At 44.1% G+C, this 12,467-nt stretch overlaps 1 protein-coding gene across 9 annotated transcripts in view; it reads left to right on the plus strand.

The window, feature by feature from the left end:
- Positions 1-12,467, plus strand: part of LOC100604767 (mismatch repair endonuclease PMS2) — a 35,499-nt gene that overhangs the window by 12,742 nt on the left and 10,290 nt on the right. For 6 of the 9 annotated variants that reach the window (XR_004026444.1, XM_030796443.1, XM_030796439.1 and 3 more), the window contains 4 exons: positions 247-346; positions 2,916-3,000; positions 5,009-5,164; positions 8,681-9,542. Coding sequence is in view for 8 of the 9 variants with exons in the window: in XM_030796443.1 (XP_030652303.1) it covers positions 247-346; positions 2,916-3,000; positions 5,009-5,164; positions 8,681-9,542 (1,203 nt within the window). In the remaining variant the exon portion in view is untranslated. The remainder of the gene's footprint in view (positions 1-246; positions 347-2,915; positions 3,001-5,008; positions 5,165-8,680; positions 9,543-12,467) is intronic. The other 3 variants (XM_030796440.1, XM_030796445.1, XM_030796442.1) reach the window with 2 other exon arrangements.

The following is a 12,467-nucleotide window of genomic DNA, read 5'->3' on the forward strand; positions in this document are numbered from 1 at the left end:
TTGGACCCACTGCATCACCTGTGGTGCATTGGTTGACTGTAGGAGCTTTAGAGCATTCCAGAAGGTCTGGTTCTTTGATGATTCATCAAGATTTGGAGCACAGATACCCATGAACTGCAATAGTGATACTTATCAGCATGTCACCTGGTGTTTTGTTTTCATTTCACTTTAAGAATGTGCCATGTGATCGTATTTCTAATCCCTTTCACTCTGGAATCCTGCCCTTACCATATTAATGTTGAATAGTATCTCAGGTTTCATTTCACAATGCACGCATGGAGTTGGAAGGAGTTCAACAGACAGACAGTTTTTCTTTATCAACCGGCGGCCTTGTGACCCAGCAAAGGTATTTAAAATTTTTTTGTATTGGTTTGTTCTTTATGCCTTTGACTTTTAATCGATAACTTTTTTTCTGATAATAAGCAGTTTACATGGAACTCGGGACTTTGAGAAACATGGCTTTAACATTATCTTATTTTGGGCATTCACAGAAGTTTACTGCAGATGGCCCCCAACTTAAGATGTTTCAACTGAAGATTTTTCTGGCTGGGCGCAGTGGCTCATACCTGTAATTCCAGCACTTTGAGAGGCCAAGGCGGGTGGATTGCTCAAGGCCAGGAGTTCAAGACCGGCCTGGGCAACAGTTCGAGACCAGCCTGGCCAACATGACAAAACCCCGTCTCTACTAAAATACAAAAAACAGCCAGGCGTGGTGGTCCACGCCTGTAATCCCAGCTACATGGGAGGCTGAGGCAGGAGGATCGCTTGAGCCTGGGAGACGGAGCTTGCAGTAAGCTGAGATTATACCACTGCACTCCAGCCTGGATGACAGAGCAAGACTGTGTCTGAAATTTTTTTTTTTTTTTTTTTTTTTTCTACTACTTTACCTTGTTGCGGAAGTTATTTTTGCAGTAGATACCATACTTCAAGTACCTATCGAACCATTGTTTTTCAGTATACTATTCAATAAATTACAGAAGATATTCAACATTTTATTATAAAATAGGTTATTTTGCCTATAGACTAATGTAAGTATTCTGAGCCAAGGCTGAGATAGGACATTCAGTAGGTTAGGTTATCACACAGGCATTTTTGACATACAAAATGAGACAGAGTCTCGTTCGTCACCCAGGCTGGAGTGCAGTGGCACGGTCTCAGCTCACTGCAAGCTCTGCCACCCAGGTTCACGCCATTCTCCTGCCTCAGCCTCCCTAGTAGCTGGGACTACAGGCGTGCATCACCACACCCGACTAATTTTTGTATTTTTAGTAGAGACAGGGTTTCACCACATTAGCCAGGCTGGTCTCGAACTCCTGACCTCGTGATCTACCCGCCTCTGTCTCCCAAAGTGCTGGGATTGCAGACGTGAGCCACCACGCCTGGCCCATGGTTTCTATATTTTCTATAGATTTCTATATTTTCTCTTCCTTCTTTCTATTTTCGTAGGAAAATAAGGGCTCAGATTACTTCTGCCTCAGATTTAAAACAATCATCTTGATATGATTACACTGGTTTTTTGAGTTTGTATCTTAGCAACACAACATTGTACCTCAGTAATATTTTCTGTTTTTCTTTCTTTCTGTTTTTTTTTTTTTTTTTTTTTTGAGACAGAGTCTCTCTCTGTCGCCCAGGCTAGAGTGCAGTGATGTGATCTTGGCTCACTGCAAGCTCCGCCTCCCAGGTTCAAGCAATTCTCCTGCCTCAGCCTCCCAAGTAGCTGGGATTACAGGCACATGCTGCCATGCCCGGCTAATTTTTTATATTTAAGTAGAGATGGGGTTTCACTGTGTTGCCCGGGCTGGTTGAGAACTCCTGAGCGCAGGCAATCCACCTGCCTCGACCTCCCAAAGTGCTGGGATTACAGGCGTGAGCCACCACTCCTGGCCCCTGTTTTTCAATGATGCCTTAGAGTTTGCTTGTAATCTGCCAGATGTGGTTGAACTTCTACATTTTTTAACCTACAGTGTGATGGATTCATAATTATTAATTATAACTTAATAATTAATGTGATATTTTGGTTTATTTCTAATGACATTTTAATGTCAAATATGTTTCTATGTACATTGAATGTGTTTTATGAACATTTAAGCTGTGCCTGCATTTCACTAGAATTTCTCAGAGAGCAACTTTAGGTTGGAAAAAGATTCAGTTTTAGGAATCTGTGATTAGAGAAATAACACTTTGAGAGTCGTGAGGAAACGTTTGGTGACGGGTATATTCATTATCTTGATTGTGGGGATAGTTTCACAGGAGTTTGTGTATATGTCAAAACTTACGAAATTGCACACTTTAAATATGTGTAGTTTATTCCATGTTAGTCATATCTCAGTAAAGCTGTTAAAAAATGTATCCTTAGGCCAGGTGTAGTGGCTCACGCCTATAATCCTAGCACTTTGGGAGCCCGAGGTGGGCAGATCAACTGAGGTCAGGAGTTCGAGACCAGCCTGGCGAACATGGTGAAACCCCTTCTCTACTAAAAATACAAAAATTATCTGGTCGTGGTGGCGTGTGCCTGTAGTCCCAGCTACTCTGGAGACTGAGGCAGGATAATCACTTGAGCCCCAGAGGCGGAGGTTGCAGTGAGCCAAGATCGTGCCATTACACTCCAGTCTGGGTAACAAGAGCGAGACTCTGTCTCAAAAAAAAAAAAGAAAAAAAAAATCCTGCCTGTATTCCAAGCTACATGGCAGGCTGAGGCAGGAGGATCACTTGAGCCTGGGAGGTTGAGGCTGCAGTGAGCCATGATTGCTCCACTGCACTCCAGCCTGTGACAAGGTGAGACCTTGACTCAAAAAAAACAAAAAAGTATCCCCCTCCTAAGAACATGGTGGTTGGTTAGAATAGTATGTTGTTAGAATGTGGGGGGCCGGAAACATTTGTTATTTATTCTTTTCTTCTCCTTGTATTTTGTGCAGGTCTCTAGACTTGTGAATGAGGTCTACCACATGTATAATCGACATCAGTATCCATTTGTTGTTCTTAACATTTCTGTTGATTCAGGTAAGTTCCATTGGCATTTCAGTACAACTAGTGACTAATGCCTCAAAGAATAAAATGAAATTCTACAGCTCTGCTGTGACTGGAATGAGATAACAATTTATGGTCATGTAAGTTTTTTTTTTTTTTTTGAAATGGGGTCTTGCTCTGTCGCCCAGGCTGGAGTGTGGTGGCGCAATCTCAGCTCACTGCAACCTCTGCCTCCCGGGTTCAAGCGGTTCTCCTGACTCAGCCTCCCAAGTAGCTGGGACTACAGGTGCGTGTCACCACACCTGGCTAATTTTTTTGTATTTTTAGTAGAGACAGGTTTCACCATGTTAGCCAGGATGGTCTCGATCTCCTGACCTCGTGATCTGCCTGTCTTGGCCTCCCAAAGTGCTGGGATTACAGGCATGAGCCACCGTGCCCGGCCCCATAATTTTGTTTTTTTTAAACAGAGTTCCCACTTTCTACTTGAGACTATGTTAATTGTATTGTTAGGAAAATGTAATTTTTTTTATGTCAACCTAGGGAGAAAGTAGATTAAATGTTCTTCTTAATTTCATAAATAATTCATTTCATATAGATTTTTTTTCTGATTGTTAGCATTTTGGTTTATTGTCATTGAGTATTTTTTCTAGATACTTAGAAATACATATGTACATACCTTAAAAAATATCTTCTCTCCTCTCTGTCTTTCTCTCTCTCTCCCCTACTCCCATATTCTTTGGGATGAGAAAATAATTTTGTATACTGCTCTTTATCCTTAGATGTGAATGTTTTCTTTTCCGTGTTATTACAAATTGATCAGAAATGTGATTTTAATAGGTGAATTATATTCCAATGCATGGTTATAGTTTGGTATTTTAATTTTTAAATTTTTCAAAATTTAAGTTGTTTTTAGTTTTTGGAAATTATAAATACTTTCCTTATAATTAAATCATTATCTGCATCTTTATTATTGTATTTTTTTGAGACAGAGTCTTGCTCTGTCTCCCAGGCTGGAGTGCAGTGGTGTAATCTCAGCTCACTGCAACCTCCGCTTCCTGAGTTCAAGCGATTCTCCCACCTCAGCCTCCTGAGTAGCTGGGATTACAGGCACCTGCCACCATGCCTGACTAATTTTTTGTATTTTTAGTGGAGACAGGGTTTCACCATGTTGGCCAGGCTGGTCTTGAACTCCTGACCTTAACTTATCTGTTCACCTCAGCCTCTCAAAGTGCTGGGATTACAGGGTGTGAGCCACTGCGCTCAGCCTACATCTTTAATTATTCTTAAGATAAATTGCCAGGAGTGGAATTACTGGGTCAGTGAATATGATCATTTTAAGGCTTTTTCTATAGTGTGTTGTAGATGTACCAATTTACACACGTACCTATAATGTACTAGGTATTATAATTGTTAAGCTAAATTCAGTAGGGGATTAAAATATCTTATTTTTGTTTGCATATTTAAAATTATTTTTATGTGTTTATTTGCTTTTCCTTTAACAATTTACCTAATCAAGCCCTTCCATATTTTGTCTATTCAAAAATTGTCTTTTGCTCATTTATTTGAAAAAGCTCATTTCATAACTTATGAATATTAACCTGGACATTGTAATGTTTTTAATAGCACTTGTGATAAATACAAGTGGATGAAATAATAGATGGGGAAATTTCTATTGTTAAAAGTGAATTTGGCTGGGCGCGGTGGCTCACGCCTGTAATCTCAGAACTTTGGGAGGACAAGGCGGGTGGATCACTTGAGGTCGGGAGTTTGAGACCAGCCTGGCCAACATGGTGAAACCCCATCTCTACTAAAAATACGAAAATTAGCTGGTGTGGTGGCGTGTGCCTGTAATCCTAGCTACTTCGAAGGCTGAGGCAGGGAGCATCACTTGAACTCAGGAGGCGGAGGTTGCAGTGAGCTGAGATCGCGCCACTGCACTCCAGCCTAGGTGACAGAGTGAGACCCTGTCTGAAAATAATAATTAATAAATAAAATAAAAGTGAATTTAAACATAGTAAATATGTTTTCTTTTTTTCCTTAGAATGTGTTGATATCAATGTTACTCCAGATAAAAGGCAAATTTTGCTACAAGAGGAGAAGCTTTTGTTGGCAGTTTTAAAGACCTCTTTGATAGGAATGTTTGATAGTGATGTCAACAAGCTAAATGTCAGTCAGCAGCCACCGCTGGATATTGAAGGTAAGGAAGATACCGTGTACAAACAGCTTCTAAAGCTTTTAGCTAATGTGTTTCCTTATTTTTTCCAAGTAAACTTTTTTTTGACATGAAACAAAGTCTCTTATATTATTTTATCATTTTTAATTTTTTTTTGAGACAGGGTCTTGCTCTGTCACCCAGGCTGGACTGCAGTGGCGCCATTGTAGCTCACTGCAGCATCAAACTCCTGGGCTCAAGCCATCTTCCTGCCTCAGCCTCCCAAGTAGCTGCCTCCAAGTACCTCTAGTTTTTTGTAAATTGTAAACGGATGATGTAATATAAGATACATGATTCGAAGAAGTCTGCAGTGACTGCATTTTTAACTCCGTTGTCACGTCTGTTTTTTTGAGATGGAGTTTCGCTCTTGTCGCCCAGGCTGGAGTGCAATGACGTGATCTCGGCTCACTGCAACCTTGAAGCCTCCCGTGTTCAAGAGATTCTCCTGCCTCAGCCTCTGGAGTAGCTGGGATTACAGGCGCCCGCCACCACACCTGGCTAATGTTTGTATTGTCATTAGAGATGAGGTTTCTCCATGTTGCCCAGGCTGGTCTCAAACTCTTGAGCTCAAGCGATCCTCTGCCTTGGCCTCTGAAAATGCTGGGATTTCCTGACTTCTAACAGTAGAATTTAGGCCAGGCGTGTTGGCTCATGCCTGTAATCCCAGTACTTTGGGAGGTTGAGGTGGGCCGATCACGAGGTCAGGAGATCGAGACCATCCTGGCTAACACGGTGAAACTCCATCTCTACTAAAAATACAAAAAATTAGCCAGGCGTGGTGGCGGGCGCCTGTAGTCCCAGCTACTCAGGAGGCTGAGGCAGGAGAATGGCATGAACTCAGGAGGCGGGGCTTGCAGTGAGCCAAGATTGCACCACTGCACTCCAGCCTGGGCGACAGAGGGAGACTCCGTCTCAAAAAAACAGACAAACAAACAAAACCCAAAACAGTATAGTTTAATCTGTTTTTAATTTGAAGTTATTCAGTCTGTCCTTTTCTGTGATTTGTTTCTTTCTCTCATTATTTTGTTTGTGAGATTCACCCAAGTCATGTGGCAAAATTCATTTATTCGGTCACTATATAGTGTTCCATTATAGTCAGATATCATAATTTGTGAATATTTGAATTGTTTCCAGTTTGGGGCTGTAATGAAGAATGCTGTCATGAACATTCTCATCCACGTCTTTTGACGAGCATAGATATAGGCACTTCTTCTTTTTTTTTTTTTTTTTTTTTTTTGAGAGGGAGTCTTACTCTGTCGCCCAGGCTGGAGTGCAGTGGAGTGATCTTGGCTCACTGCAACCCCCGCCTTCCAGGTTCAAGTGATTCTCCTGCCTCATTCTCATTCTCCCTAGTAGCTGAGATTATAAATGCATTCCACTATGCCCTGCTAATTTTTTTTGTATTTTTAGTAGAGATGAGGTTTCACCATGTTGGTCAGGCTGGTCTTGAACTCCTGACCTCAAAGGGCTAGGATTACAGGTGTGAGCCACTGTGCCCGGCCGATAGGCACTTCTGATAGGAGTAGCTATGCTGGGTTACAGGTGTGCATACATTCAGATTTAGGAGGTATTCCCAGAGAACTTTTCAAAGCAGCTGTACCAGGTTCATTCCTACCAGAGGTATTCAAGCATCCCACTTGATCCTGATCTTTGTGAGCATTTGTTGTTTTTTTAATTTTGCCCATTCTGGTGAGTATATGGCCATATCACATTGTGTTGGTTTTTTTTTTTGAGACAGAGTCTCATTCTGTCACCCAGGCTGGAGAGCAGTGGTGGCATCTTGGCTCACTGCAACCTCTGCCTCCCGGGCTAAAGGGATTCTCGTGCCTCAGCTTCCCAAGTAGCTGGGATTACAGATGTGCCCCACCACACCCAGCTAATTTTTTTTTTTTTTTCTTTTTTCTTTTTTTTTGAGACGGAGTCTCGCTGTCGCCCAGGCTGGAGTGCAGTGGCGCAACCTCGGCTCACTGCAAGCTCTGCCTCCCGGGTTCCCGCCATTCTCCTGCCTCAGCCTCTCCGAGTAGCTGGGACTACAGGCGCCCGCCAACACGCCCGGCTAATTTTTTTGTAGTTTTAGTAGAGACGGGGTTTCACCGTGGTCTCGATCTCCTGACCTCGTGATCCGCCCGCCTCGGCCTCCCAAAGTGCTGGGATTACAAGCGTGAGCCACCACGCCCGGCCACACACCCAGCTAATTTTTGTATTTTTAGTAGAAATGGGGTTTTGCCATGTTGTCCAGACTGGTCTCGAACCCCTAGCCTCATGTGATCCACCTGCCTTTGCCTCCCAAAGTGCTGGGATAACAGGCATGAGCCACCACACCTGGCCCATATTATAGTTTTATTTTGAACACTGAACCATGTTCATCTGTATAATTAGCATGTGGATCTCCTCTTTTGCGAAGTATCTGTCCACATAAGCATGTCCTCTCACCATTTCAGGATAGTCTCTGACCCTCTTCTGAAGGGGTGGCCTGCCCCTCCACACCTGTGGGTATTTCTAGTCGGGTGGGACGAGAGACTGCGAAAAGAAATAAGACACAAAGTACAGAGAAACAACAGTGGGCCCAGGAGACCGGCACTCACCACACCAAGGACCTGCACCAGCACCGGTCTCTGAGTTCCCTCAGTTTTTATTGATTATTATTTTCGTTATTTCAGCAAAAAGGAATGTAGTAGGAGAGCAGGGTGATTATAAGGAGAAGGTCAGCAAAAAATATGTGAACAAAAGAATCTATGTCATTATTAAGTTCAAGGGAAGGTACTATGCCTGGATGTGCACATAAGCCAGATTTATGTTTCTCTCCACCCAAACATCTCAGTGGAGTAAAGAATAACAAGAATAACAAGACAGCACTGCTGCAAACATGTCTCACCTCCCACCATAGGGTGGTTTTTCTCCTATCTCAGAATTGAACAAATATACAATCGGGTTTTATACTGTGACATGCAGTTCCCAGTGGCCTTCCTCTATCTCAGCTGCAAGAGGCTTTCCTCTTTTACTAATCCACCTCAGCACAGACCCTTTATGGGTGTCGGGCTGGGGGATGGTCAGGTCTTTCTCATCCCACGAGGCCATATTTCAGACTATCACATGGGGAGAAACCTTGGACAATACCCCACTTTCAAGGGCAGAGGCCCTGCGGCTTTCCACAGTGCATCGTGCCCCTGGTTTATTGAGACTAGAGAATGGCGATGACTTTTACCAAGTATACTGCTTGTAAACATTTTGTTAACAAGGCACGTCCTGCACAGCCCTAGATCCCTTAAACCTTGATTTCATACAATACATGTTTTTGTGAGCTCCAGGTTGGGTCAAGTGGCTGGGGCAAAGTGGCTCGGGCAAAGCTACAAATTAACAACATCTCAGCAAAGCAATTGTTTAAAGTACAGGTCTTTTTCAAAATGGAGTCTCTTATGTCTTTCCTTTTCTACATAGACATAGTAACAGTCTGATCTCTCTTTCTTTTCCCTACACTCTTCTCCGTCCACGTTTGCTCAGGTAACTTAATAAAAATGCATGCAGTGGATTTGGAAAAGCCCCTGGTAGAAAAGCAGGATCATTCCCCTTCATTAAGGACTCGAGAAGAAAAAAGGGACGTGTCTATTTCCAGACTGCGAGAGGCCTTTTCTCTTCGTCACACAACAGAGAACAAGCCTAACAGCCCAAAGACTCCAGAACCAAGAAGGAGCCCTCTAGGACAGAAAAGGGCTATGCCATCTTCTAGCACTTCAGATGCCATCTCTGACAGAGGCGTCCTGAGACCTCAGAAAGAGGCAGCGAGTTCCAGTCAGGGACCCAGTGACCCTACGGACAGAGCAGAGGTGGAGAAGGACTCGGGGCACGGCAGCACTTCTGTGGATTCTGAGGGGTTCAGCATCCCAGACACGGGCAGTCACTGCAGCAGCGAGTGTGCGGCCAGCTCCCCAGAGGACAGGGGCTCGCAGGAACATGGGGACTCTCAGGAGAAAGCGCCTGAAACTGACGACTCTTTTTCAGATGTGGACTGCCATTCAAACCAGGAAGATACCGGATGTAAATTTCGAGTTTTGCCTCAGCCAACTAATCTCGCATCCCCAAACACAAAGCGTTTTAAAAAAGAAGAAATTCTTTCCAGTTCTGACATTCGTCAAAAGTTAGTAAATACTCAGAACGTGTCAGCCTCTCAGGTTGATGTAGCTGTTAAAATTAATAAGAAAGTTGTGCCCCTGGACTTTTCTATGAGTTCCTTAGCTAAACGAATAAAGCAGTTACATCATGAAGCACAGCAAAGTGAAGGTGAACAGAATTATAGGAAGTTTAGGGCAAAGATTTGCCCTGGAGAAAATCAAGCAGCTGAAGATGAATTAAGAAAAGAGATAAGGTAAAGTTTTAATTTTTTACTTTTTATTTTAAATTTTTATTTTTATTTTTTATTTTTTTGAGACAGTCTTCCTCTGTTGCGTAGGCTGGAGTGCAGTGGCACGATCTTGGCTCACTGCAGCCTCCACCTCCAGGTTCAAGCGATTCTCCTGCCTCAGCCTCCTGAGTAGCTGGGATTACAGGTGCACGCCACCATGCCTGGCTAATTTTTGTATTTTTGGTGGAAACAGGGTTTCACCATGTTGGCCAGGCTGGTTTCGAACTCCTGACTTCAGGTGATCCACTCACCTTGGCCTCCCAAAGTGCTGGGATTACAGGTGTGAGCCACCGCACCCGGTCAGGTAAAGTTTTTTCTTAAGAGTATTTTGAGGCTGGGTGTGGTGGTTCACGCCTGTAATCCCAGCACTTTGGGAGGCCAAACCGAGGAGGGAGGATCACTTGAGCCCAGGAGTTCAAGACCAGCCTGGACAACATAGGGAGACCTCGTCTCTACAATAAAATTGGCCGGGCACAGTAGTGTGCAGTTGTAATTCCAGCATCTGCGCCTGGCCAGATACTGTTCTCTGTGGCAGGACGTAGACTCCAAACACATGGAAAACTTGGGTCTTTTAGGCCAGCACCAGCTTTTGAGCAGATTATCTATGTATTGGGAACCAAGGCATATTCAGACAATTGCCGGGAGAGCCTGGGATCGGCGCCAGGGGAGGTGGTGTTTGTGCTGGTGTCTGGGATGCTTCTGGGATGTCTTTTTCCTTCCCTCCTGCGGTGCAGGACTTCCTGCATCATCACTCACTCTGGCAGCTTCTCTCCATCCAGCAGGCTGCAGCCACTCCTGCTCCAAGGAGGTCTGAAACTCAGCCTGAGTGGGTAAGAGCCTCTTACAAGAGTTCCTTTTCTGCCAGGCATGGTGGCTCACGCCTGTAATCCCGGCACTTTGGGAGGCCGAGGCAGGTGGATCACCTGAAGTCAGCAGTTTGAGACCAGCCTGACCAACATGGAGAAACCTCGTCTCTACTAAAAATAAAAAAAGTAGCTCCTTTTGAAGAAAAGGAACAATAGCTCCTTAAGAAACAACAATAGCTCCTTTTTTTTTTTTTTTTTTGAGACAGAGTTTCACTCTTTCACCCAGGCTGGAGTTCACTGGCATGGTCTCAACTCACTGCAACCTCTGCCTCCTGGGTTCAAGCGATTCTTCTGCCTTAGTTTCCCAAGTAGCTGGAAGTATAGGTGCCCACCACCACGCCTGGCTAATTTTTTTTATTTTTAGTAGAGATGGGGTTTCACCATGTTGGCCAGGCTGGTCTTGAACTCCCAACCTCAAATGATCTGCCCACCTTATCCTCCCAAAGTGCTGGGATTACACTACAGCTCCTTTCATCCTCAGCTCAGGCCACCAGGTGAGAACCAGAAAACGTCCATGGCTGCTTTAACAGAGTCATTTCTTGTAGTCACAGAGCTAATACTGTGGAAAATCCGTTTTCACTGGGTTTAATTGTGTGGGACTGAGAATGAGTGTCAGTTTCTCGTGCGAAGGTTAGCGGTGGTGTCTGTCTTTTGTCCAGATTGACTAAGATAGTATTTAATGACATTAGATGTTGAAGCCACCCAGCAAAGGACCCAGTGGTGGGCCTGGCAAAGATTAGGATTGATATCCAGCACTGGCAAAAAGGTGCTCTTAGACACCATTGGTGAGAGTGTGAATTTTCACAGATTTCCCATCAAAAAGTACATATGTAATTCTACCGCTAGTGTCTGTCTCACAGAAATGCACCCACAGATGAGTAGGTTTACGCACAGAAGTATTTGTTGCAGCTTTGAGTGTACTATTAAAATTGAAAACAACTGAAATGTCCTTTAGTAGGGGATTTGTCAGACAAATTATGGTACATCCATGCAATGACTTCCTATGTGGCCAATAAAAAGAATGAAGTAGGCCAGGCGCGGTGGCTCACACCTGTAATCCCAGCACTTTGGGAGGCCAAGGCGGGTGGATCACTTGAGGTCAGGAGTTCGAGACCGGCCTGGCCAACATGGTGAAACCTCGTCTCTACTAAAAATAAAAAAATTGGCTGGGTGTGGTGGCACGTGCCTGTAGTCCCAGCTACTTGGGAGGCCAAGGCACGAGAATCGCTCGAACCCGGGAGGCACAGGTTGCAGTGAGCCAAGGTCACACCACTGCAGTCCAGCCTGGGCAACAAAATGAGACTCCATCTTAAAAAGAAAAAAAGAAAAAATAATGAAGATCTATGTGTACAGATCTGAAAACATCTTTCAGATGCATTAAGTGATGACAGTAGAATGGAGAATTAAGATTCCATTTTTGTTTTTTAAAATTAAAAAAATTTGTATAGTGAGACAAGGGTCTAGAAGGATATATTTCATTTAAATCATTAATAATAGCAACTGATGTCTTCTCCGGAAGTTGGATGAATGAATAATTAACGTTATCTTTATTTTTTTATTTTTATTTTTTTTTTGAGATGGAGTCTCGCTCTGTCGCCCAGGCTGGAGTGCAGTGGCGCGATCTCGGCTCACTGCAAGCTCCACCTCCCAGGTTCATGCCATTCTCCTGCCTCAGCCTCTCCGAGTAGCTGGGACTACAGGCGCCCGCCACCACACCCGGCTAATTTTTTTGTATTTTTAGTAGAGACGGGGTTTCAACGTGGTCTCGATCTCCTGACCTCGTGATCCGCCCGCCTCAGCCTCCCAAAGTGCTGGGATTCCAAGCGTGAGCCACCGCGCCCGGCCTAATTAATGTTATCTTTAGAAAGTGGGATGGTTAAGCTGAGCGCAGTGGCTCACACCTGTAATCCCAGCCCTTTGGGAGGCCAAGGTGGGCAGATCATGAGGTCAGAAGTTCGAGATCAGCCTGACCAACATGGTGAAACTGTCTCTACTAAAAATACAAAAATTAGCTGGGCATGGT

This window comes from Nomascus leucogenys, chromosome 17 (assembly GCF_006542625.1).
Source record: "Nomascus leucogenys isolate Asia chromosome 17, Asia_NLE_v1, whole genome shotgun sequence".
Classification (NCBI taxonomy): domain Eukaryota; kingdom Metazoa; phylum Chordata; class Mammalia; order Primates; family Hylobatidae; genus Nomascus; species Nomascus leucogenys.